A 27923-nucleotide genomic window follows, 5' to 3' on the forward strand; every position below is an offset into this window, starting at 1 on the left:
TGGCTTTATAGTACAATCGCGTCGCTCCAAGCCGGCGCACGCGCATATCGCTGATACCGCGAATCAGTATAAAAGAGCACGTGCCCTTGATGCAGGCCAATTCTACTTCGAACCTGAAAGAAGTACGACCTAATATTTAAAAATGGATTCCCTGCCAAGGCACTCTCATGATGAAAATGACACAGAAGGAGTGGTCATCGCTAAGGGGGTTTCTATGGCGGTTTTATTTTGTGCCTCCATGATCTGTGGTATTGTACCATTGTTTTTGGCGACGCGGTTCAGATGGATTTCACCTGATGATGCGGGGAACTTGAAGTCCAAAAATAAAGTGGTGATGACTTTACTCTCCTTTGGTGGGGGTGTGTTGTTGTCCACCACCTTCCTGCACTTACTTCCCGAAGTCGATCACAATATTGAAGATTTGCAATGTAAGTATTTTTCCTTTCATTATCCTGGCATATTTCGATTTTAAGCAATTATTCAAATACTTACATTCGAAGTTATAATAGGATATTATAAGCTGAAAAATATATATTTTAATCAGTGTTAATTGTAGCTCTAGGTAAACAGCCTATTAAATACATAAATATTGTATTTGTAATACATAATATGGAAGTAATTAATCAATCATATAATTCATCACATACATACTTTGTTTTGTTATTAATAAATGCATTTTTTCTTAATTCAATGAATCATTCTAGCATTAAAATATAAATTATTCTATATTACATTAAATTGTAGTTATTAGTTTAGTAAAATATTTTCAAAAATGTAAATACATATTACTTCATATACATACTATAATAGAAAAAAAAAGTAATTTAATTAAAATGTATACTGTCTTAAATACGGCAGATACATATAAGTTGTTATTTATATATGCTCACTTGTTTGTTTCTATATAACAGGAAAGAACGAACTATAACGACGAAACGGCTTTAACGGTTTATAAGGAAATTACGTTTAAAAATAAATATTCAATGTGTATATTTTTAAAAAGTAAAACTTTGTAAACGTTTATTTTTAAAGTTATGATTATATTTTCATTTAGATTTATAAAAAAAACATGTGTCGAACATGTTAACCTCCTTTTATGAAGTCATTTAAAAATAGAACATATTTAATATACTTATTTTGTCGTCGTACAAACGTCAGTTGTCCAGTCCTAAAAGTTATTCAAGACCTATTTTGCAGTGTTACAAAACACTCTACGCCGACCCCCAAATACTCATTTATTTTACCAAGAAAATGATAATTATATTGATAGCTGTTTCTTAGTTTTAATGAAGAATTTGATCAAGTTTAATTTGGTGAATTTCAGGGCAAGCTTTCGAATTAATTTTATGTAAAAGTAAGTCTAACAAACGAATTATGTGACCTGGGTCGATTTGTAACCTTGTGACCACGGCAGATGCATGATACATCAATATTTGTTAAATTTTAGCGATTTTAACTTAGCTTATTATTTCAATTTTTATTATTAGGTAACGGTTAAATTTTATAATCATTTCAGGACAGACAATTTATATCTAGTTTGTAGTAACTTCGATTACAGAAGGGATAGATTATTATATTATGTCTATTTTTCTTTTGTAAATTCCTTAGTAACTTATTAATTGTATACAATAATAAAAATTAAAAGTTTTATTGCGGAACTTAATAAATGTAATGGTTCAAGGTTCGATTGTTTTGGCGGCTGTAATTAGAATGTACCTACTCAAGTGGACATTATCTAATAGTGGCAAAGCGGTTGCGCAAGCGCAGCTCGCTGCGTAGTGGGTATGTGTGCCAGTGACCATTCATCTCAACATTGTCAATATTTTATTATTTCTTCAACTATTTTTTATCTTGATAAATTTAATTTGTATTTCTGTACTATTACGAAATATATTATCAATGTTGCAAGCTTTTAATGTCAACATAAATTATATTAACCATCTTATTATATTAACCATGTTATTTGAATCTGGCTCATATGACAAAAAACGTCGAAGCTTATAATTTTATGGATGTATTTTTTTCATAGTAAAAATATTTGTAGTCAATTATTATTATTATTAGCCTGGTGTGTACCACGGCTGGGCAAAGCCTCTTCAAAAAATAGGAGTTTGTTAAACCTCTTTTAACAAACTCCTATTTTTTGTGATGCAAATCCTTCTAGAAGTAGTCCAGCTCATATCGCATTCCCCTTCGATATTAAACGACACAAAGTATCGTTTTTAATGTCAAGGCAAATCAGTCAATACCATAGTCCCCCTAACTATTTTGTATTCATTAACAATTGCATACAATCCAAAAAAATATTCATCTATATAATATTATTTCAAGGTTAGGATTTCCCGTCGTATGAGTATATACATATTTAAAAAAGGTATCGTTTATAAATAAACTTTATCTGTTAATGTTTATCGTTATAACGTCTGGTCGACTTTCCTTATGGCTAATGCTGAGACCGGACACCTTAACAATTAACTTATTACCAATTCAATGAAGGGAAACACAGAGCAAGGCGCACGCACGTCGCATTATAAAATTCCGATCCCTTGATAATTACACTCGTAACAGCGTTACATTTTTTTAAAGATGTTTGCTTTTGATAACAGCAAATGAACGTTAGAATATATTAAATTACTATAAAATATCCTATTTGATAAAATACAAATGCAAATAATAAGGAAAGTGTTTGATCAGGTGATAATTGAATACAAAATCGTACAATCGTGTCATGTGACGATTGTATTTATGATAAGGAGTTCATTTAAAGTGGGCAGACAGCCGCTCATCATTATAATCTTTTTTTTTAATTAAAATAATGTAACTTACATAAAAGCCAAGAAAGATTATTGTTATATAATTTTTTTTTATTCAATTTTATTCAAGTGATCATATGCCGCTGACATTGCGTACTACTTTGAATTTCTTACTTTTACTTTAGAAACCTAAATTAAATATATAAAGACATACATAGTTTATATAAAACAATAAAGTTTGACAGTTGTCGTATATTTTGATAGTGTTTAATAAAACTTGTAAGTATAATTCAAAATATATTTTTCAATCTGAACAAAAATATGTACACAAGTAGTAATGTTACGTAATGAATATTTTTTATTTAATAACGAAAACATTACTAGAAATGAAATAATAAGTTCTTCATATGAGTATGTCAATAATCTTTAACATATTTACGTAACGTTTTAGACATAATTAGTTGTAAGGTGAGTAATGCTTACTCATTCGCTATGAGGAAATCTTAGGTCTGAGCGTGGGAATTCACCTGCTTAGGTTAGCTAAAGCCTTATCTAAACCTAAGGCTAACTACAACTACCGGGTACATTACTTCTAAAACGTATTTCGTAATAAGTTATTCCCATAAATGGTTACTGATACCGTTAAAGTTTTTGTAACCAGTTTGTAAATGTTGTTTTTATTATGTAAATATATATAATAATTTATGTAAAGATAGATATTTACAAGGAAGCACGGATAATTAATATCTATATTAGATATTATAAATCCGAAAGTAACTTTCTTTCAATTTGTCTGTCTGTTACGCTTTCACGGCTAAACCGAATTCGATGAAATTTGCTAACAGTTGTTGAAGCAAGTTTGAACCTCAAGAAAGGCAATAGACTACGTTTTTGTGTTTAACACCTGCAAAATATACGCGTGTGTAAACTGGAATTTTTTTTTTCACTTCAATAACTAAAATATATTTTAAATATATAAAAAAATTTAAGGAAGGTCCTAAAACTCACTTTTTAAAAAAAAGTGTAATATATATGTACCATATACTGTTATTTGCTAAATTGGAATTGCTTTAAGTAAAGATTATGTATTAGTTACGATAATGGGCCATACCTAATGAAGTATTACATAAAATCCTTTCTACGAAGTCGTATCTTATCCGCGGTCAATGAACTTTACCTGTACTTATTTAGGGGTGAAGCAACGTACAAAATAGATATTAAAATTTGACAAATTAATTTCAATTGATAATCATTTATATTAGATTTAAAGGTAATTAAGAAAAACAAATACAACATATTTAGAAGAATAAAATGAGTCAAGAACATTGTCTTTATCAACTAAGTAACTGATATCCGGCCGTTATTGCGTAAGTGAATAATGTTAATAAAATAATTCTAATGTTATTTATAAATATTAATAAATAAGGCATATTACTCAATACAAGATTATATAGATAAAGTAATCGTGAAGTTATATATATATAAGTATTAAATTGTATGCATGTTATATTGTATGTTGATTTATATAATTTCATGTAAACAAACTAGTTTAAATTAGGTTTTGTTTCCGGATTTTATTTGCCGTTCAAAAACGCTACTTAATAGTCTACTTAAATAAAATATATCTTAATCGGCAATGCTTAATAACATCTATTTATTTTTTTATTCCTATTATCTTTATAAAACATATTTAAATCCATTTGCTTTATAATTCGGCATCTGTATAAGAAGCATCTCCGGCTTTTTTCCTAGGCCTACAAGGCACAGCCTACAGGCAACACTTCCTAATAGAGGTGGGCTAAAATGTTAAAGTAGCTAAGGATCTAATATGTCTGAATCTGGACCTGATAAGAAGTACGTATAAAATTCGATAGAAACCGATAATTTGACGTTTGAAGTCAAGCTTTGATGAGATGTAGAATCGAATTAGCGCCACGATTTGACCACATTGTAAAGAAAGTGCGATTTCGCAACAAGCTATTGGACGTCATGGTGAAAACAAGGAATGATATCGATTCGTTACGTGTGTATGTAACTCGTTTTTGAGTTTGTACTTCTTGCTGGTGTTGAGTTTTTTTTACTTACTAGTGTATCTACAATACCCATTAAAAATTAGAAAAAAATATATTTCATTACAATTTAATTGAAAATTAATGTAGTAAAATCATTGTTTTGAGTTTTTTAAATTATGTTTCGTTATGTTTTACTAATTTCTTTAGTTTCTTATTTACTTGAGAAGGCAGGCGAGCATTTGGGCGAGCTGATGGCAATAATCCTAATATCTTCATCCATATAATACACGAGCGCTGTAAGAAATGTAAAAACCATTTCTTACACTATCCTTCAAATGGAAACATACTAGAACAATGCAGCGTTATTTATCCAGATTATAAATAATTAGTAGAAAATCATCATAGTTCTGTATATATAGCTTGTAATTAAATTAAAGTAATATATAATACACGTCACAAATGAAAAAAATAACTAATATGCAACCCACTTATATTTCTCGTGGCTTCTAAATTTTATTTATAATTTGTTATTTATTACGTACTTATTTCTTGCGACATCATAAATAATGGTATACTAACTACTGATATGAAGTATAATACAATCGATTGCGTTTTGGATTATTTCGAAACACTTATTTTCACTAAGCCGCACTTGATTAGATATATCATGCTAACAGTATTACAAAAGACGTTTTTTTTTTTATTTTGATTACTTAATCTGTAATTACCAGCGAATTGTTTTGTCTTAATTCATATTTATCCTTTTATATCCTCGCTAAACTCGAGTAGCGTTACCAAGGTATTATTTACAACGTATATATTGTTGTGTTGTAAAATTCGATAAGTTTAACAAAAATTAAAAATGATTTTATTAAAGTAATTATAAATTTCAGAAGCTCTAAATATTTGTTCAAATTCACGGGTAGAAAGTTCCGGAACTAAGTTGTTAGAAACGTGAACTACTTTAATAATAATTCTTAGAATTTTCAAGGTTTTTTACATCTAAATCGGCAGGAAGGTTCTTGGTAACAAAAATAGATTTAAATATATTCGAACGTCAAAGTTACAGGCGGCTGCTAGACACTGTTACAGATTATAAATTTACTTTGTTTCTATTTAAAGATTTGATAAAAAAAATGATATTAAAAAACATAATAATAATTTTATTGCTATTTAAGCATTTATATCATCTTCGATTGTCTTGATAAAAGAAAAGCAAGAATACTCTTACAAAACCCGTGTTTTTTTTTTAAATAACTTTGTTGAATTGATATCTGAAATTTTTTTACTGAATAAAACTTTTTATTTCTTAGTAATATAGCGACGTAACGTCGTAACTGTTAGATAATAGCCGTTACAGATAAGATATGAATAAATAAACGAATTTCCATTTCGTTTATCTTTTTCATGGATAAAAAGTGAGATAGCGATTACGTTAAATCCACCTGTCAGTTCTAAGCTTTAACGTCTAAAAAAAGCGTTATAAGATATCTAGTTATCTATCTATTTCGATATTGTTAGAACCTGACAGAAAAAGTAATGGAAAAATTTTGAATATTTGTTTAATATAGTTATTACAGGTATTGCTTTAAAAATTTAATTGAATATATTAAATTTAATCGAAAGAAAAGACACGGGATGTTTAAAACAATGGCTTATAGGCTGTGACGTAGCTTCGACGTAATATAGGCTATGACGCATAGCCGGGCAAACCGGCCGCGGCCCAACAGCGGTTTTTGTAGGGGTTGGACAATGGCAGGCATTAATACTCTATAGTTCTATATATAATAATACACTAATTTAAACTGTTTTTTTTTAGCCTTTGCTTTCATATTTCATTAACTTAAACAAGAGATAAAACTTCTGTATATATGGACGCTTTGTTTATTTGCCTCGTTGGATTAGTGACTAGGTTGTACGTTTAAAGATTATAGGTACACGAGTTCGAATATCCAGTCGGATCAATGCAAGTTAGTTAGTTCGGTCTAGTGGCAAGATATAAGGCCGCAGATGATGAGGTGCTGGGTTCAAATCCCAGATGAGGCCGATCAAAAGTTATTGGGTTTATTTGTTGTAAAATCTTAGTATATGCCCGGAATCTAGAAGTTTGAAATCTTTAAATTATCATGCCTTGGAAAGCATGTAAAGCTGTTGGTTCTACGCCTGAATTATTTCTGGTCGTGGCGGATTGCCATCCCATCGGATTATGAGAGTTAGGGAATAGCAAGTGCATCTCGACACGTGGCGCGGGAGTGTACACTCTTTTAACTTCCGACTCTGGACTGCTACTGAGAATTTTCTGACAGAAAAACCAAATAACTTTTTATTGGCCCGACCTGGGAATTGAACCTAGGACCTCCGGGTCTGCGGCCTTACATTAAGCCACTAGACCAACGAGGCAGTCAATTAATAAGTGGATAATCCGAAGATTATTATACTGAACCGTCGGATCAGTGAATTTTTTAATAATATTTGAATGTAAATAGGTAAAGTGGTAACATACAATTTCATGTTATTGCAACTGTTGCTATATTCACATCGCACGCTGGAGGAATTTGTAATAACGTCTCGTACGCCGCATTATATGTTCGTTGATCAATTATTGGGACATTTAACGGAACTGCACTTTCTTATTGTCTATAAAAATGAAAACAGGCGTTGCGTTGACCTTCGATCTACTTGTGTAACTTTAGATTTCTATTACTTGATTTTATTTATTAAAGTTTATGTTAATTTCTATTTTATCATTATTATATAAAAATATAATTTGGCAAATAGCTTCAATATACATAAGTATAAAACATATGTATATATATTACATATGTTAATAATAATAGAAGCAGTGATGGCTCAGTGGCTAGAGAACCTTTATCGATGATTCAGAGTTCAAGCTGAGGCTAATTTAATTCAGTAGCGCTTGCTACTGAATTTTCATGCGTACAATTTATATTTATAATTCACCTTGTGCTCGGCGGAGAAGGAAAACATACGTGAGAAAAGCTGAAGCAAATAAAAACTGCATCATCCACCAACCCGCATTGGAGCGGCGTGATGGAGTGACCTCCAAGCCAAGCGGGAAGTGAGAGATAGAAGAGAGATAATAATCTTGTATTGAGTAACATACCTTATGTAACAATTATTTTTTTAACAAAAGATTTAATTTAAACAATTGGCAAAGTTTGTTGTGTTTGCGTAACTAGTGATATAGGATACGCCGTATTTATATATTTAGACAAGTTTATATTGCCATGAACAATCTGTAATTATATCTTCTTGTCGTAATACATACCGTATTATATTTTTATATGTGAAGGTTTTTACGATATTCATGTACGAAGAGATATATACAAATGTATATATACCCTTTTCCTCAAAAAGGAAGAGGAAGCCTTTAGCCCAGCAGTGGGACATTCACAGGCTGTTACAATACCCATGTCACCAACAAAATATAAGAACAATGGAAAAATGGTGGCGTAATGAGGACTCCTCTCCTATGGACCACGCTGCTCCAATGCGGATTAGTGGATACAATGTGGTAGACTTTCAAACAACTTGTACAGTTACCTCACGACGTTTTCCAAAACGAGATGGATTATGGTATACCTTGGGGTAAGAAAATAAACTGCAGATCAATGACATAATGCTTCTATTTACTGGCTGTGGTGGTAAACGACTATCACAATTTTAAGATTATTTAAACATATTGATACAAATGTTGTTCCAAATATGAAAGAATGAATTACATAAAGGAATGTATATACGGTATAATGAAATTATATTAAGCACCTGAAACTCAGTTGTACTTGCCCGAGTTTGAATCTGCAATCTTTAGCTAATATTCACAAGTTTTTTCCATCTCGTTTATATATAAATACTAAAACTCTACAATAATAAATAAGCTACGTGACATATGGTCCATGTTTGTGCATAGTCTATGTACATTTCCATTGAATTTAAACAATGTTATTTATGTCACCATGCATCACCGCCTTGGAACAAAGCTCATGGCACCCATGGACATGCCGTCCATTTTACTATCCATTGTTTTTTGTTACTATAACACATTTTAAAATTAATTACTCGGTTGAATATTAATAACTTAGGTGTAAATTATGCTGAATGAATATACAATTATATTTAATTACAGCACAATATTTATTTCTATTTATTGGTAATATATTTAAATTTATGATTAAACGTCGATGATTATATAAAATATACAATTTTATGCTTTAAGTTCTAAATTATTAAGTTGAGTCAGAAGGTTCAAGTTATAGCAAACACCTCTTACTTTTTAAACCATTTGAAAAAAATTGCTGAACTTTGTGGTAACAATTCATCACGTGCAGTAAAGGAAAATACCTTCAGTAAACCTGCATTTTTCGGATAAAGCCACATGTATATTTACCTTACTGTTTTTAGTACATATAAAACATTTAATGAATAATAGAAAATAATGATTTATTTTACATGTTTTAATTCATTTTCTGTTTTTTTTTATCAATTAATAATTATTATGTGCTCTAGAATTAATCTCATGTTATCACATTTATATCATAACTCGCACTGAAACAGCGAGGATGGAATATAATCGAAACCTTCTTTAACAGGAGAGGAGACTTTTCCCACTTGTGGGATATTAACGCCTTTTCAGTTTCTAATTTTCTTCTTTTACTTATTTCAAATATTGTTTTTTTTTTAAATTGAAATTAAATAATAACAGGTAACGTAATCGATAGGTACTAATAGAACAATTTAATTGTTACTCAATAATTGAATCAATTAATTTACATAAAAGCATAACTGCTTATAATTTAAATAAATAAACAAACCATAACGTTACTATGGGAAAATACTTAATTATATAAACATTATGTTAAATAAAATCTACTTACATCCTGGTATAGTATACGTTGAACAATTAATGATTTCTATAAAGTAATATCTGATGTCATATTTTATTATTATTAAATGATAATAATATAAGATTTGAATAATTTTAATGATATTATATAAAATATGACAAAAACAAAATCGGTTTTAACGTTTTATTCAGAATTCAGAAATTTCGAATTACGATCTACATCTACGTCTGTGGTCCATAATTATTCAAAATACCCTTTAAGTAGCAGTCCCACGGCTGGGCATGAAATTATTTTCATGAAATTCAGCGATTCAGCTTGCCCGCATCCGAATCTATTATTTATTAATTCTCGGTTCTTTTATCAAATGAAATGATATTTTTTGTTATTTGATTGTTAATTTATATTCTTTATTCAAAGCATCACTATCTTAAATAAATGTTTAAGAAATATGTAAGATTGTTTGTAAAATAATAATTATTCATGGAAAAAAGTAGAGCGACATATGCCATGTTGTATATCAAAAAGGTGAAAATTAAATACTATAATAGATTAACATAAAATGTTTTAAAAAAATAATCTTATACTTTTAAGTATGTTTAACGTTCTCAACGTTTAATAAAATACAATTAATTAAACTCGTGACACAACAAAGACCGCTGTTGGCCTGTTGCATGATTTTAATTTCATTAAAAATAAAAAAGCGAGGGTAAAGTGAAAACGTCAAGCAATAAACCAAGGTTGTTTTGACGACACAGTTTTTAAGTATTATTTCTAGCTTTTTAGACGTAGACACTAAATTACGCGACCAAGTCACGCTGATTCTAATCGCAGCTATTGAATGTCGCTCAATAGGTTACCGTGAACTTGACATTTACTGGAGAAGACGTCTCATTATTATTCTCTTTGAGAAAAGAAAATCCAATACACGATTTTATTTTTTCCGGTTTGATGCTCTTGCTCACGCACACTGGGTGAGCAAGTGTCACTACAGGCACGAGGGACGTAACATCTTAGTTCCCAAGGTTGGTGGTATTGGTATTTTCGAAGCAATTTTTAAAAATATTTATTTCAACGATAAGATGTACTAATTAAATTTTACTATATGATAAAATATAAACAATATCATTTGATAAATGTAAACAGAGAAAAATGCAAGAGTTTTTAATTAAACGAGCATATTTTTAGAATACACAATACCTACTCGTCACGACTGCTCGAAATTTGGAGCTTATATTCTATATAAAGAGAAGCATATTTACACTTTAGTGCTAATATCGAAATGACGACGACATTGAATAGAATATTAAAATTACCATACCTCGTCTTTTCGTAACCTTTAAAACATTGTCAAGGTCGAATACCCAAGTAATCTTCACGCTGACTGACTAATTAATTAAAATTATCTTTATGTCACTGTATGCATTATTGTCTCGACGGTCTAGTTTAGTTTTGCTAGCTTATATGACTGTAGGTTTCAAGGTACTAGGTTCAAATCCAGGACAATAAGAGATTTGTTAAAGTTTTAAAAAAAAAATAATTGTCAGTACCCGTCTGAAGTTTCCTAGTTGTGTGTTTATACTCTTCTACAAAAACGACGTAAAGCCGTTGGTCCTGGGTCTGATCTCTCGTGTCGGATTTGCTGTCTCATCGAAATATCAGAATGAGAAAATAGAAAGTGACCGATATTTTTGCATACACTTTTTCATTATAATAATAAGTTGGCTAGTATCACTCAAAAATTGCTTCTTTGGCCAAAACCGGTCAACCGGACATAGTGTACGAATTTTTTATAAATAAAAACAGTAATATCCTTTGTAAGAAAAAACTCGTACTATTTACCTCCAAATAAGCGTACAGCTTGTGTTAGGAGTGGGGACGAAAATAGCTTATTAGCGACTTGCAACCATTGCCCTATTCTATCTAAGATTTTGATTTCAATTATATTAAGCATTGTTTTTATTCTCTATACATTATAATGTTAAAAAAACATATGATCTTATAACATTTTAATTATATGTATATTTCATCTATAAATATTATAACATATATAATATCGACCTCAGTGAAATTTAATTATTTTGAGAGAAAAAACAATAAAAATCGTTTCGTGTCACGTTGGTAAAAACAAATATTAATACTTACTATTAATACAGAGGTCAAAACAACTCAATCTTGGATCATCACGGTTTGATATATTTTAATATATTCATATATATTTTTTCTTGTAATTATTAGCCGAAACTGCAAGGTAGATGCCACTGAAAATCAATATTAGCTTACACCTGACTTATCTATTTAGATAATGCTAGTGTTGCTGACAATAAATGTATACAATTTTTTTTTAATTTTATTATTATTATATCTCTGTAATATTATACAGTTCTTTCATTGTTATTTTAACTAAGCATATTTTTCGAAATTAATAAAAATAGAAGTTGTTGGTTTGACTTGTAGGATAAAATATCGTCTTTGAATAATACAGTATAGAAATTTTCACTTGCAAGTCTTAAAATAAAGCGAAGAACTACACAATCGCTTATATATAATAAATTTATACGTATTTTTAAATGATTTATAGAGAGTAATTATTGAGCTTCATGGAATGTATATTAATTGAGTTAATTTTAAATTTCAATAATATATGAGCTTATTTATAATCTACGTCACGAGCATCTATATAAGTCTATCGCACGCCTCTTTGTGCCTTACCAAAAACAGTTGAATTAATAATGAATGAGTAACTCAAGATTACCGGTTCGTAAACGTAATACACGTCCAGCATAACAATAAGTACATTCTAACATTCTTATATATATCCAAATATAGCATTAAAATTTTCTACCTTTTTCTTATTGGAGGAAAATTGTGACCACCGTTTTTCTAGCCGGTTGTTATCGGAATAATTCGGAATTGCAAAATACTAATTTGTCTTTCTTCAAAAATGAAGTATTTACATAAAAACTTTCATCACTTTTTTATAAATTTCTAAGTTTTTACATTAATTTTTACATTGATAGCCCCAGTACGATAAAGTGAATGAGAGTTATTTTAATATTACAGATTAGGGATAACAAAGTGGTGTTTTCTTTTAAGCAATTTTTTTTTACAAACAATACAAAAACCAAATAATAATTAAATTATGTTACTACAAAAACCACTAAAGTTTATCTTCATTGAATTTCCGGCTCTGCATTTACATAAAATATACATCATAAATATTAAATTTAAATAGCCTTTAAAGCCTTTTAAATATTTTTTTGCTAGATATTTAATATGAAATGTATATATATATATTTATATATATAAACTAATACAATATAAAATAATTCGTTTATATATATATTTTATATATATTATATATATATAAAATAAACGAATGAGTTTTTACGAATTTTATATTGTTGTTTTTTAGTTGTTTTTATATATTTAAATTATGGAATAACTGAAACGACAATGTTGTGTCGTTTAAAAGAAAATAATTATGTTCTCAAAAAGTGGTACAAGTTAAAAGTGCTTCAGGGCTGCGTATATTCTAACCACTGAACAGTGTGTTTTAGAATTGATATAACTACGCTATCGTCTTCTTCTTCTTCTCGGTCGTTTGCTTCATTGCCCGAAGGTCGTATCACGCTATCGTACAAAGGTACAAACATTCACAAGTCTTCACAGTATGTGATTGTTTCTGTTTGCCTAATTAATTATAAAAAGAAGGTAAATAGTGCTGCAATGCTTTATATAATTAAGTCAAAAGCGACCAAAAAAAGCGATATTTTAAATATATGATATTGAAACCTTATGTAGTCATTATCAAAAAAAGACCTTGACGGATTTTTGTGCTTCATGTTAACAAATATATATACATACACTTTTAAAATTCTTTTACACATCAATGCGAAAAGAAACTCTCTTAGTAAAATATATAATACCTATATATTGGTAATAATTAATTAGATGACGTGTTACCAGTTATAAAAAGGAAAGGAAGGAACAATTATTTTTGCTTTTTTATTTATTATTCGAGAAAATATTGTAACATGGTTCGTATACATCGGTACACGTGTCGCGAGTTCTACCCACGCACATGCTATTTCCACTCTCCTATCTGTTCTTTGTAGATTACGCTTAAACTAGGTCAAACTAACCTAATTCGCTACGACGCTTTTGTATGGAACATGAAATGTCAGTCTGACTATATTAAATATTCTGTTTTTCAAAGTTACAGAAGTCTATTTGTATTTTTTACGCTGCAAATAAAAATCTAAGATTCTGCAATAATAATAGTAATATTTGATCAAACCTACATACAAACAATAATAAGTTTAAAAATACCAATGAAATTCTTAAAATATATTTATTAGGCCACAAACTGAATTTAAAAGAAATTTTATAAAAATAGTATACAAAACTACGAGTATACACAATTTCTAGTCCCTTTTTATTCAATAATAGGCGAATGAAATAATACAAACTTATTAAATGTGATAAAAAACTGTCGATAAATCACATTAATTTTACGTATTGCGCACAAAGATGTCTAATGTTTTTTTTATTCTGTAATTGGATTACAGATTAAAAAAAACTTAATGTCAAAATTCGTTAAAATGACGGCTATCCGTAGAAATATTTTTTCTATTTTTCTAATATTGTAACAATAGCATTACACCTATTATTTTAATATAATTATAGAAATAATTTCTATACTTAAAATTGATTGACAAATTGAGACTACATGTACTAATGCATTCTATTATTAGCGAATTAATAATCGATTGTATACTAAAAAAAATAATTATGTGGTATGTAAGCTGAAAGTATTTTTTTTTTATAATCATATTCCAAACCAACAAATCAATGATAAGGCATTCGTAATGTAGTTGTGCAACTAATGTTACTTAAGTTCCGTTACGGAAAAAAAAAAATCGAATGATTTTATAGTATATATGTGTATACATATATGTATAAATGTAATGTGCTCGGATTACTAGCTTAGATTACATATATCGTGTCGCTTACTATTAGGTCATTCGGTCGGTCGTGGTAAAAACATTTATTTATTATCAATAAGTTTCAATTCAGTATATTATTTATAATGACATCATTACACCTCGCCTCACCGACCGTTCCGCTTATGAGTTCTTTTGATATTAATAGCTCAGTTGTTTTCAAGTTCTAAGTATTTTTATACACCATGTATCTACTTTCTATATAATATACTTAATTATTAAAACATACACGCTAATTGTTACGTCATATCCCTAAAAATGGCACTCCTCGGTTTTCCTCCTTCCTTCCTCGAACACCGCAGTATATGTTCTTGAAGATAATTTAAATACGACGTAAATTTATTTTATAAAAGGTTGCCGAAATTCGTTCATTAATCTTTATTGAAAATTTGAGATTATATGTTTTCCTGAATTGGCATGACTCAATGTTTCAATAAAATAAACCTTGTCCACTTGCTTCAAAATAAAATAATAAATAAACGGAGGAGAAAATGGTACATAATTTTTCTCTGTTTATATATAAATTATATTGCTTCTTTGAATTATATACAGGACCAAATTGAATTTGAAAACTAACTCTATACTTATATAAATTTTACAAGAGATGTTTTTCTTTACCGTCGCGCCAATAATTTTGGTAAATTAAGATGAACTGATTGACGCTTGCACGAATTTTTTCCTAATTGCTAATCCTTCGTGTGACATCGGGTCAAATCAGCTCCTGTAATTCTATACTCAAAATTATAATATTTGAAATCTTACCGTCAAACTTATCATTATACATTATGTGTACAGTAGATAGAAAAGAAAAAAATTATGTAACAAAATTGCAGTGCCGACTCTTAGGGAAATACCTGACTACAATATTCATTTTGTCTCATATAATCGACTCTCGTCACTTTCAAATAAGAGTGGAAATTCCTTGTTATTTCTTTGGTTCTTTGTATTTAACATATTCAGTGGGATCATGGCGCAAGTTCTGAATTTTAAACACTGTAAAACAATCTAGTATGCACTGACGACAATCTAAATCTTGCACGCTTTGTACGACATGAATATTTAGTACTATTACTTTACTTATATATGTAACTAAACAAAAACTATAAATAAATTTCACTGTTCTATGCAAAGATATGTTATAAGATGTACTACATACGTAAAAATGATATCAGTATAAACAAGTATAAAGTTAAAAATTAAACTATTTATGTTAGTTTTTATACCTAAAAATTGCCATTATAATAATTACTACTACGCTTTAATGAAGGTTGGTAGATAAACAAGTGGTAGAATTTCAGTGAAATTAGTCATATGCAGGCTTCCTCACTATGTTTTCCTTCACCAATTCAGTGGTGCTTGTCTGCGTTTGAACCCGCAATTATCGGTTAAGAGCCGCGCGTTCTAATCACTGGTCTATCTCGACGAAATTATCGTTACACTATATAAATATATCAATAATCAATTCTACATACACTATTGCAGTTAAACCGTTCTTTTTGGCGTGAAATAGCCACAACAACTTTTGTTTTTTTTTTAAAGTATTTTTTATATAAAAAGAAAATATTAATATAATGTTTCCACTTTTTATGTTGTTTAAATTATATTTTCTGTGGCAAAATTTTAGAATTTTTAATATAGGATATAATTTTTTTTTTATTTAACCGAATGCTATGCTATTATTACATAAAAACTGTCAGACCGAATGATTGAAAGGTTCTGTGATTTTTTTACAAGCAAATTTTGTAGATATACAAATAATGAAATCGTGAAGCGTAGTGCTTGTAATTAATTTTAAACTTATAAATTATATAATTTAAACTTATATAAATTTATATATTTTTTTTCATTTTACAGTTGAAAAACTAACTAACAAAAACGTCGTAGTAGTAGTAATATCTGCGATTTATTTTTATTTAGAACACCACAAAAAATAATTCTGACGTACATATATGTAGATAGAAAAATAGAGTTTAAAAAAATGCCCGTTTAAGTAATAATATTTATATTTGAAATAGCCTACGCATCGGATTATAAATATTTTATAATCCAAGTACAATGCGATATTAATTATATTAATATAAATCATTTTTTTAAATAGAGATTTACAGATTATAATATATTTAGCACCCAGAAGTGAAACTGATTTATAAAACCCTCGAATTGGTCTTTTTAAAAATAGAACACAAATCATACAATTTGATGTAAATAACTCACTCAATTACTAATAAAAACCTTTAACAAATCACAAGTCGCATCCATAATAAATTAATTACTTTACCTTTTTGTTCACCCACAAAATGGCGGTATGAAATTAGTGCGTCTTTTGTTTTTAACAACGCTGTTGTATCGATCAAGGAATCTCCTTACTATATAATATACATATTTTAATTGATGGGTTGTTAATATCACGACAGAGCGGTGAAATGCGAATGAGTATTCAGGTAAAGTTTGAAGTGTCTGGTGTATATGCTACAAGCAATTATTTTTGCTGCATTCATAAACAGGTCGTGAACATAATATAATAAAATCATGACACGAATATAATTGTAATTAATACAAATCTTAGTAAATAAATTTGAGTGTTTCTTTGTATATTTATCCTCTATACGGTACTAAGTTATTTACGATTGTGATTAAAATTTGGCAAGTTATTCACGAATACCCGCGAAGGTCCAAAAGACATCAATTTTCTTTTGTATGTTTGAAAATTATGAAAAATGAAAATGATTTTTATTTTTAATATAAGTGTTTACATTTCGAAACAATGAGACATCTCGCTCATCCCTTACAAAAAATATTTTGAGATTTTATGACAATATACTCGAATGTTTACATTAAAATTACAATTCATTTTAAATTAGTTATTTTGCCCTTCAAACGCTTTACGCAGTCCCGTTTTTTTTATTGATAATATAAATAACTAGTTTCCGCTCGAGGCTTTACCCGCATTTTTTGTCATAATGATTTGTAGAGTTGGTTGGTTAGAATGAGAAAGCGTAACAAAGTAACAAATAAATAAACATACAAATAAACTCACTTTCGTATTTATAATATTATTAAGGATAAGGATACTAACTTTGTTATTTTAAAACTGATATAGCTTATTCGTGCGTGGCTTTGAGAAGCACGAACACGCTTTAGGATTTCCCCCATTTACAATGTTTCTTTTAATGTTAGTTAATTGCAGTATTTAAAAAATATTCTACTTTTTATTGAGTGGTCGCGCTCGGTTTTGTCTGCGTGTAATTTGTTGTTCTTCCCGTAATAAATTTATCAAATGACAGCTTAACTTTGCGATGATAATATTTTTTTTTTTTTTATTATACACAGTAAATAATTTACCCCATGATAATATCAGCGTGACTTATTTAGGTAGCTATATATAAGTAGCTAAGAATACTTTTAGCAATAATGACTCTAGGAAATGCCTATAATTATAGGCAAAGGTACAAAGTTAGTAGATATAGGCAAACTTAGATAGTTAGTCACCTTTATTTATTTATTTATTTAACACTTTTTTTTTTTTTATAAAATAGGAAGACGGACGAGCATATGGGCCACCTGATGGTAAGTGGTCACCAAACGCCCTTAGACATTGGCATTGTAAGAAATGTCAACCATCGCTTACATAGCCAATGCGCCACCAACCTTGGGAACTAAGATTTTATGTCCCTTGTGCCTGTAATTACACTGGCTCACTCAACCTTCAAACCGGAACACAACAATAATAAGTACTGCTGTTTTGCGGTAGAATATCTGATGAGTGGGTGGTACCTACCCAGACGAGCTTGCACAAAGCTCTACCACCAGTTGTTGCACAACATATAAATAAGATAAGAGAAATAGGAAACAATCAAAGAAAAAGAAAATAAAAAATGGTGCGCCAAGGCGGTCTTATCGCTTATACATATATATATCGCTTATTGTTCTTCAAGGCTAAGAATCCTTGAAAAACACGATATTTCTCTATATACACCCATAACAAATTACTTTTAAAATTTGTGTAAGTGTTTTATACGATATTGAAATTGGTTTTAGAATAAACAGACAATTGAATGAATAAAGTTACATATTTATACAACGATAAAATTATGACCAGTGATTAGTAATGAAATATTAAACATAATTTTTCCATGTTTAATTTTTTCCATTTGAGTTTTTTTTTGTGTCATGTTTAAATTGGTGTCAATGAAAATAATATAGTACCTAAAGAATAATTCAAGGTTATACACAGGAGATGGCGTGTTGTGTTGCGCCACAGATATACAAGCTCTTTCGAGTTAAAGCCCTCAAGGTATAACGTATATTTGCAAGCAAATTTGATCTTTAATAAATTAAATTTATAGTTTATTTTAGCTCGCACTAAAATGCAAATTACGTTGAGGCTGCATCAAATCCGGACTCGATCGAAAACAGACTCGAAAGAAGGAATGAGACTGAGCAAAAACAAGATCACTATAGAATTTCGCGAGGATCTGGTTTTACCATATTATTTTTACCGCTTTATAGTTTGAAAAAAAAAGATTAATTTGCCAATATGTATATAACAAAGCCTTGGTGTTAGTCATGTTAATGGAGAAAGTATAAGATGATATTAATTAAATAAGTAATTATTTTTAATTTTTACAGAAAAACTTCAACACAAGTTATATTAATAGTTATTTTATGCTAATTCCCCGTACAACATGAACGTATTTGTCATCTAAACGAATTGATACGTATTGAGTAGATTCATGGTTTTGTAATTACAGTTACTGGTTTCTTTGTATATTAAGTTCGTTTGACGAACATTTTAATTTTCCTCGTCATCTTTTTATTAACACTACAGTTCCCGCAGTTGACGAAATTCCACCTTAATTCATTGCTAATAAAAATGATATTTAAGCACAGCACTTAGGGAACTGTGGCCTTATAAGCTAGCTACTAGATCGACGAGGCATTAATAAAATTATAATTTATCTAACTATCCCAGTAGATAGAACACTTTAGGGGATCTTAATTATAGATCGCGCGTGGAAAAAAATTATGGAAACTGTAGGTATATGTCGGAAAATATTTTGATATGTTTAATTGTGCCTGCTGTAGGGCAATGTAGTGGATTTGGCGTAGTAGGTATAGTCGTACATTTGGGAGATGTTACCAATTTTGTATAAGTGATATTATATTCAATTAAAAAATCTTTTACTATTTATTTCCTCCTATATATATATAATCTGTGAAAAATGTTTTATTATTTTTTTATTATGCTACTAATTTCTTGTCTCAAGAGTGATTTATTATTTTTTAAATAAGGTCTATCTGTACTTTGAAATAACGCGTAGACTGTATATATTACGGAATTCTGACATGAATGGTGGTATATGTCAAGGTTGAAGCTTTGATAATGGTTATTGTCGTATTATCTCACTAAGTCCATAAGGATATCGCAAGCATTCTAGTATATTTTCATTATTTCAAACATAATAAATAACGAGTGAATTTGTTATTTACATTCAATCGTGTACCAAAAACACATGAATAAAATTAATTTATATAACATTAAAACAAATTATACGAAAACAAATTATATGAAAAAACAATATGAAAATCAAAAATTGCCAAAGTAACCAAAAATTGCGTAAACACGATGTAATGGCCTAAAAGCTTAAGATACATTCATACATTATTAATCTATTCAATGTATCACTATCACACTGTGTATAAACAACATTATATGTTACAATCAATCAAAGTATGTATTAAACTAAATGTCATTAAAATGTATTAAAACCATAAACGTATTTACACCATTAGTCATATATAAGTACGTTAGTTATATAAAAAAACATATATCTACTTCGTAAGAGACGACGGTACATTGTGCATATAAAACTGTTTTAGCTTTGACAATAAAAATATTAATCTTTCATCAATTTATCCTGGCACCATATTTTTTCAAGCTTCAAACCTCATTATCCTTAAGCTTTTAATGATTAGCCAGGAGGTTTTATCGCGTTGTTTTATATCTAACGTAATGTATGAGAATAATAATAAACGCAAGCCATTCATAAATCTGAATAGAGCTTGCCTGAATTTGAACATGTGATCTTTAGTTGAGATCAACGTTTTCAATCCGCTGTACCATCTTGGTTCTCCTTGTAATTACGAAGTGAACACGAGATGTTTACAAGCCGAGACCATGAAACGACGAGATTGATCGAACAAAGTACAAAGACGAAATTTTATAATGATAATCGAAAACTACGTTGAACTTGGTCGCCAACAGACTTTTATATCAAAAATGTCTTATGACTTTGATGTGTTACAAATTTTTAGACATAATTTTGATTTAAATGACTACACATTTTATATCAAACTTAAAAAAAAAATTATTAGTAAAAACAATATATTTTATTAAAAATAATACTTATTAAAACTGATGCTAATTTAAATAACGATATATTTAGTTCTGTCACGTTTTTAGATAGTAATCTTACTATTGATTACTATTGCTTGGGCCTTCAACATTTTATTTAGTGTTTTAGACGAGTCAAATTGTCAATTGGAGCTTGGAATTAAAAAGTTGATAGAGTTTCACTACCGTGCCTGAGAATTCTGTGCACGATCTGTCTTTGGTCGTTTTGGATTGCCGTCCCTTTAAATTATGAGTACGAGCGAATAGAGAGCTTTTGCGCAATGAGCTAGTCATTGAAAGCCATGGTCGAAATTCGGCAAGTATTTTAGACAAGACTTTATTGTTTAAATATTCTAATAAATAAATAATATGTATGTATAGTATTAGAAAAAAACAATTTTTTACAAGCAAACCTTTACGTAAAAACTTAAAACGATTTTACGCATATTACAAAGAAACAGCACGAATTCAAATTAACAACCCATCATGCGATGCGGACATTAAAATATACGTATTATATTAAAACCAGCCAGACATTCCGGTATTTTTACGTCAAGAAAATAAATATGTATGCGTCTAGCATCCATGTATATTTTTCGATACATAATAAATTTCTTGACAATAGCGTTTCAATTGATTATAAGATTCAGTGCGCGTGCGTAAGCATTGTTTGGACAGATGCGAATATAATTGACAATGTTATATACTTGTCCTGGTTTATTTGCGTATGATAGAATAGTCGCTTTATACATTAAAATAACTACGCTTTTTATAAAGACAACTCAAACGACTAGACTGGATATTTAAGGAAAAAAATTAAATATTAAAGCAAAATTTTAGATTATAACAATTTTAAAGTCCGAGCCGTAGTCAATATACACATAATTTTTTTTTAAGTAGAATATTACTTTATAGTAGTAGTACAAGTAATTCTTGAAGTCAAGAAGAATAAGTAACAAAAATACGTAATTTTTTGACACTTATATTTTTAGTTATTTTAACAATAATTAAAATAAATATAGTTTAGAATTATCTTCCATATACTTGCATATATTTCTATAAGTAATATAAAGTAGCATAAATAAGCAGTTGGAGGAACTTTGTTTTTGTTTAATTTATATAATATTACCTATCCGACCTAGGTATTTAATTTTACTTACTTTTTTACAACGTAATATTGTCATTATCATCTATCATGCCATCATTTACACAATGCATTACATCATTATAATACTATGTGTATAAAGAAATTGTAATGAGAAATATTTTTGTTTTCACGGTTTTTTTTTTAATTGTTTTGAATGTTAAATACATTTTAGAATTATATGAGAAGTAACTTGAACTGTTTTCTCCAATATAAATCGTCTAATATTACTTATATAAATTAAAAAATATTAAACACATTTTTAAATTAATCAAATTCTAATATTACTCGACGTTCAGCTTACAAGAATTTAATTGAAACCGAATATCCCTTTGTAATAAAAATTAAAGTAAGACAGTAATTAAAACTTGCACAGCTTCATTTTCGTTTGAGTTAAAAATATAACAGCCAACTTTGATTATAAACATAATAATTTATCTACGATAAAAATGTATATAATAATTAAAAAAAACATTTTCAGCATCGGGCAAGATGCAAGAGTTTGAATTCTCACTGGCTGCCTTGCTGATGTGTTGCGGTTTCTTCATCATGTACTTAGTCGAAGAATTGGTTCACATATACATCCATAGACGGGAGAAGAGGAACGGACAATCTTCCCCTTTAGTGAGGAATCTGAGCGTACGAAGGAGTCGAGCGAACAGCGAGGGAAAGGAGGGTGAAAAGAGTGCGACTAACTCAACAGCCGATCTAATAGACCCGGCTTCCATAACGAAAGGCAAGGTATGTTTAAAGGATTCTGATTATTTTAAAAGTAAATTAGTAACATAATTTAAAATTTATAAACGCTTTTTTACTTACATATTTTACGTTGTACAAAGTCAAAAAAGTTATTTTCCATATGGAAAAAGAATAATACTTTTTCAAATTGAAATAAAATATAATATACTTAAACATACATTTTATTGTAATCATCTTTAAAATATTGTTACAACTATTGTATTCATTATTAAGATTGTTTGTAGCATAAATAGACAGATACAATATAAATTACCTAAATAAATTAGCTTGTATATAATACAAACTAATCACTAGATATGTCAATATTTCAAAATAAGTAATTACGTTGATAATAATAAATTATCATGGAGTTGCGCTGAACGTTAATGAAACTATGCACTTACTATATTTGATTACTACATTACTTATCTACATCAAATTATAATATATGACTGAGCGTTTGCAACATTTTAAAAGATTATTATTTTTAACTAGCAAAAGAAGTTTGTGAAGATCCTTCAAAATCTTCATTTTAATTTCACATAATGCCTATTGGAATTATACATATAAAATATTTAAATTATTAGTTGGCAGCTGTAATTTAAAGTTAACTAATTTATTAACTTAAAAAGAGGCAGTTATTTTGTAATCACAAACAGACACTTTCTTTGTATAGATTAAATTAAAATAATATAATAAATAATCATATGGTTTTCGAATTAATGAAAAACGTATATTTGAAAAATTAAGTAGCATTTGAAAACTATCTTTTCAGGATGTAGAGGTGAACCACAATCAGCATTCCCATTCGCATGGTCACAGCCACTTGCCAATAAACGTAGCCGACGATGTGACCTCAGCATTACGTGGTCTGCTAATTGTACTCGCTCTTTCTATCCACGAACTTTTTGAAGGTCTAGCTGTTGGTCTGGAATCCAGCACTTCACATGTTTGGTAAGTTAGAATTTATCAAAAACAGTTGAATTATAAAAAAATATTGAAATTGAATGTATCTGTATAGCGCCATCTGTTGTGCAATAGTTCTAAACATAGACGATTTTCAGGCTTATTTAAACTGTAACTAGATGGCGCTATATCCATTTATGTAATTAACTAAAAAATATTTGCTTTTTAGTAATAAAATTATTTGGTAATAGATTTTATATTTTGACAGGTACATGTTAGGTGCTGTATCAGCTCACAAGTTAGTCATTGCGTTTTGTATTGGTGTAGAACTGATTGCTACCCGTACGAAGACATGGCTCGCTGTAGTGTACATAACAACATTCGCCATCGTATCACCCATGGGTATTGGTATCGGCCTGATCCTGGTCGGCGGTGAAGGTGCTACCGCGGCCGGAGTGTATTCGGTGGTTCTTCAGGGCCTGGCGTCTGGTACTTTGCTGTACGTCATATTCTTCGAAATCTGGAAGAGTGATAGGACGGGTATCTTGCAGTACATAGCGGCGTTGATTGGTTTCGGCCTCATGTTCGGATTACAACTGCTTAGTAAGTATTAATTTGCTTTTTAAATGCATTCAGCTTAAATATAAGAGTAACAGCACGTAAATGTCACATCATTAGGCGAAGGCCACTTACCATGTTGAGTAGAAGCTCAGTTTATTCCATCACACTGCCCCAGTTTGTGGATATATGTCGGTACATGAGTGTGTGTACAGTGTACTTTATCCGACACGTGTAGTTTTTCTTACGGTGTTATTCTTCACCGCCGAGCACGACATGAATTAGAACACAAATAAAGAATCTGGATCGGTTTTTAACACATGATTTACAATTAAATTATTGGTCAGTAGACCATTTCTATTCATACTTTTTTTTGTTTAATTTGAACCTAACATTTGTTTTTTTTTACAGCTGGCCATTCACACAGTCACTCCCACGGCGGCGGAGGTGGTGACAACTCCGACCACGGACACAGTCACGATCATTAAGATCATACTTAAAATATAAAATGAACTATTTAATTGCAATTCAGTTGCCTTTTTTATATTTATTGAATAACGTAAATCATAATACGTTTTATCTAACTGGAATTTCAAAGACAAAATCATCAACATAAGCCACCTATATAAAAAAAATATGTATCACACTTTTTTTTTAAACTGTCAAATAATTTATGTCGATAACAGACGTCATTGTATAGACCGAAAACGCAAAAATAGTATGTATTTTAAAAACAACGTACTTAAGATTTAAATTATAAATATTTTTAATTTAAAAGATTGTAAGTCATAAAGTATTGATGTACTAGCGATAATGATTAATTGACCCGCCATTATACATATAAAACAGCAACTAAATGTTGTTCCTTATATAATTTGTAATATACATACAATATTTTTGACGACAGTAAATCTGTAATAAGACTTAAAAGCATATCAAACAAACAAATTTTTGTCTAGTCAGCATTCTTAGCAACAGATTGATTTCGCAATACATTATAGAGAATGTTGCATGTAACGTGAAGGTAAAGCGGGTTGGTGAAAATTGTGCGATTATTTACCTAACTCGGCTTTAATTGTCTAGACGTATATAAAGTGTTTTTAATATCATTTTATGTAGGGATTTCTATATAGCTCGAGTAGGCCCGGGCGGTCTCTATATTAACCTTCACGTCAACATAAAGTGAAAAAATGACCCCTATGGAGATTCAAATTGTTAAAAGTTTAAAGTAGTAGGGGGGCTGCAATCTTCGGAAGGTATTAAATCCGCCCCGATAGTATCATATTATTGTAATAAGCAATCAACTTAGTTGACAATTTTATGGCTGTACTTAAAACTTAAGGTCGATATTGTACAGACTGTATTGTCACAAATTATATTATATAGGCTATTAAAATACTTTTAGTATTATTTATTTATAGAAGAAAAGTTAATAAATAGGCTATATGTTGGTAGCTTCAGCCCAAAGACAATGGTCAATACCAAAACGAATTAGCCATTTCTATCATTGGCAATGCGGAAATTTTATTTTAATTATACCTGTAATCATCATACGTTTTAGTCACTTTTTATACCGGAATTTAGCATATGCTGTTCACGGCAGCGTATTGAATGGTACCAAGCCAGACGTGCCTGTATTATCGTTAGGCCTACGACTAGAAAACACTGAGAACGTCAAAATAATATTTAAAAAGGCAAATAAATAACGATTAAGAAGAGCAGTAACTCAGTATTAGTAGTTCGTAATTTAATTTGAAAAAAATGTGTAAATTTTTGATCAGTTTCATTGAACAAAACGTATGTCTGTGATATAAGGGCTACGGTGGCGTGGTTTATTTAATAGAACTTACAGATAAAAAGCAGCTCGTGAAAAACCTGTTTAATTTAACTGTTTTCAAAGAGTACGTAAAATGTAAATATATTTTGTAATTAGTGTAAATATATCACTTTTATTATTTTGTGTGCGTTTTATTTATTCACAACATGTCGGTACCTACTCCTAGATGCAAGGTTGGTGTGAAACATTTCTGACGAAAAGCGACTCATTTTTAACATGTCGTGTAGTAACTTAGTACGTATCAGGAGTAAGTATGTACATAGTTTAAACTTATGTCTTTAAAAATACATAGAGATGATACTGGCAGTGTTATGACAACTGGTGGTAGGGCTTTGTGCAAGCTCGTCTGGGTAGGTACCACCCACTCATCAGATATTCTACCGCAAAACAACAACACTTGATATTGTTGTGTTCCGGTTTGAAGGGTGAGTGAGCCAGTGTAATTACAGGCACAAGGGACATAAAATCTTAGTTCCCAAGGTTGGTGGCGCATTGGCTATAAGCGATGGTTGACATTTCTTACAATGCCAATGTCTAAGGGCGTTTGGTGACCACTTACCATCAGGTGGCCCATATACTCGTCCACCTTCCTATTCTATAAAAAAAAAAAAAAACTAGTATTTCTCGTGTTTCACGTGTGAAATGTTAAAAAGAGTTTTGCGTTTATACTATAAATGATTTTGATTCTTTAAACGTTTTATTTATTAAAGTCAATATCGTAAATTACTTTCTTATATTTCACGAACGTAGTTTCGAGATTGTTTTTACAGAATAGCTATATAGTGTGAGTGCAAAATTCAGGAGACAGATACACGAATGGGCATGACTAAACACTGTTCTCCGCTTCTAAAAAATAACATAAATAAGTATTTTTTGATACAAGATTTTCTGTTGTTGTTACCTTAGGTTAGTTGTTAGATTGGCAATGAAAAAATAAAATTTAATTGTAATGACATGATATCTTTAATTTACATCATCGTAGGATCGAATTATATGCGGTGTTCATCAAAATTACATTCAGGGATGCGATGAGTTCAATTTAGATAAAGCGATAAAATCTTTATCAGGCAGAAAAAATATTAAAAGAAAGTGAACGTCAAATAAGCAGCAAGAGTGGTTTCGGAGACAGCACGTACATCGGTAGCGTCAAAGTAAGAAGTCGCGGTAAAATTATAATACTCGAGGGATATACACGATACTATTGGGGGGCTCAAGCGCAGACTAGTAAAGTCTACTAGCACTTCCAGGACGCCAAATTGACGAAACATTAATGCAGGTATTGTATACAGGAGCTGATCACAACGTAAAGTCTTATCGTAGATTTAAAGAGATAGATTCTAATGATATTATTATAATTAAAAAAGAAATACTCCTAATGAAAAAATCATTAATAAAAAAAACATGAAAACACATAACAGTATAAACAATCAAATAAAATTAAACTATCGAAAGAAATATAGAAAACGAATAAAGGAATAAAGTAATCGTTGTTATTGAAAAAGGTAATGTAAGTGAATGCTTAATATTAATTCCTCATATGTGTAGGGCCTTGTGCAAGCCCGAATGGGTAGGTACCACCCACTCATCACATATTCTACCGCTAAAACCACCGCCAGTGTAAGTAAAGTCTTTTCTATTCCGAGCCGGTGGTAGTTTCTAATTTGACTATCAATAAGTAAGTAAAGCTTCCGTGTTGAATAAAGTATTTCGATT

The 27923-nt window shown here is 29.7% G+C and overlaps 1 protein-coding gene across 1 annotated transcript; it reads left to right on the top strand.

Annotated features, from left to right (window-relative positions):
• On the top strand, positions 1–26331 carry LOC126775806 (zinc transporter ZIP1-like). The gene is made up of 5 exons (XM_050497907.1): positions 1–428; positions 22653–22912; positions 23685–23863; positions 24084–24418; positions 24785–26331. The coding sequence occupies exons 1-5, from the start codon at positions 143–145 to the stop codon at positions 24859–24861; spliced, it is 1137 nt and encodes a 378-aa protein (XP_050353864.1). The 5' UTR covers positions 1–142; the 3' UTR covers positions 24862–26331.
• Positions 26332–27923: the final 1592 nt, after the last annotated feature.

The sequence above is a fragment of the Nymphalis io genome, chromosome 19 (assembly GCF_905147045.1).
Source record: "Nymphalis io chromosome 19, ilAglIoxx1.1, whole genome shotgun sequence".
Classification (NCBI taxonomy): Eukaryota; Metazoa; Arthropoda; class Insecta; order Lepidoptera; family Nymphalidae; genus Nymphalis; species Nymphalis io.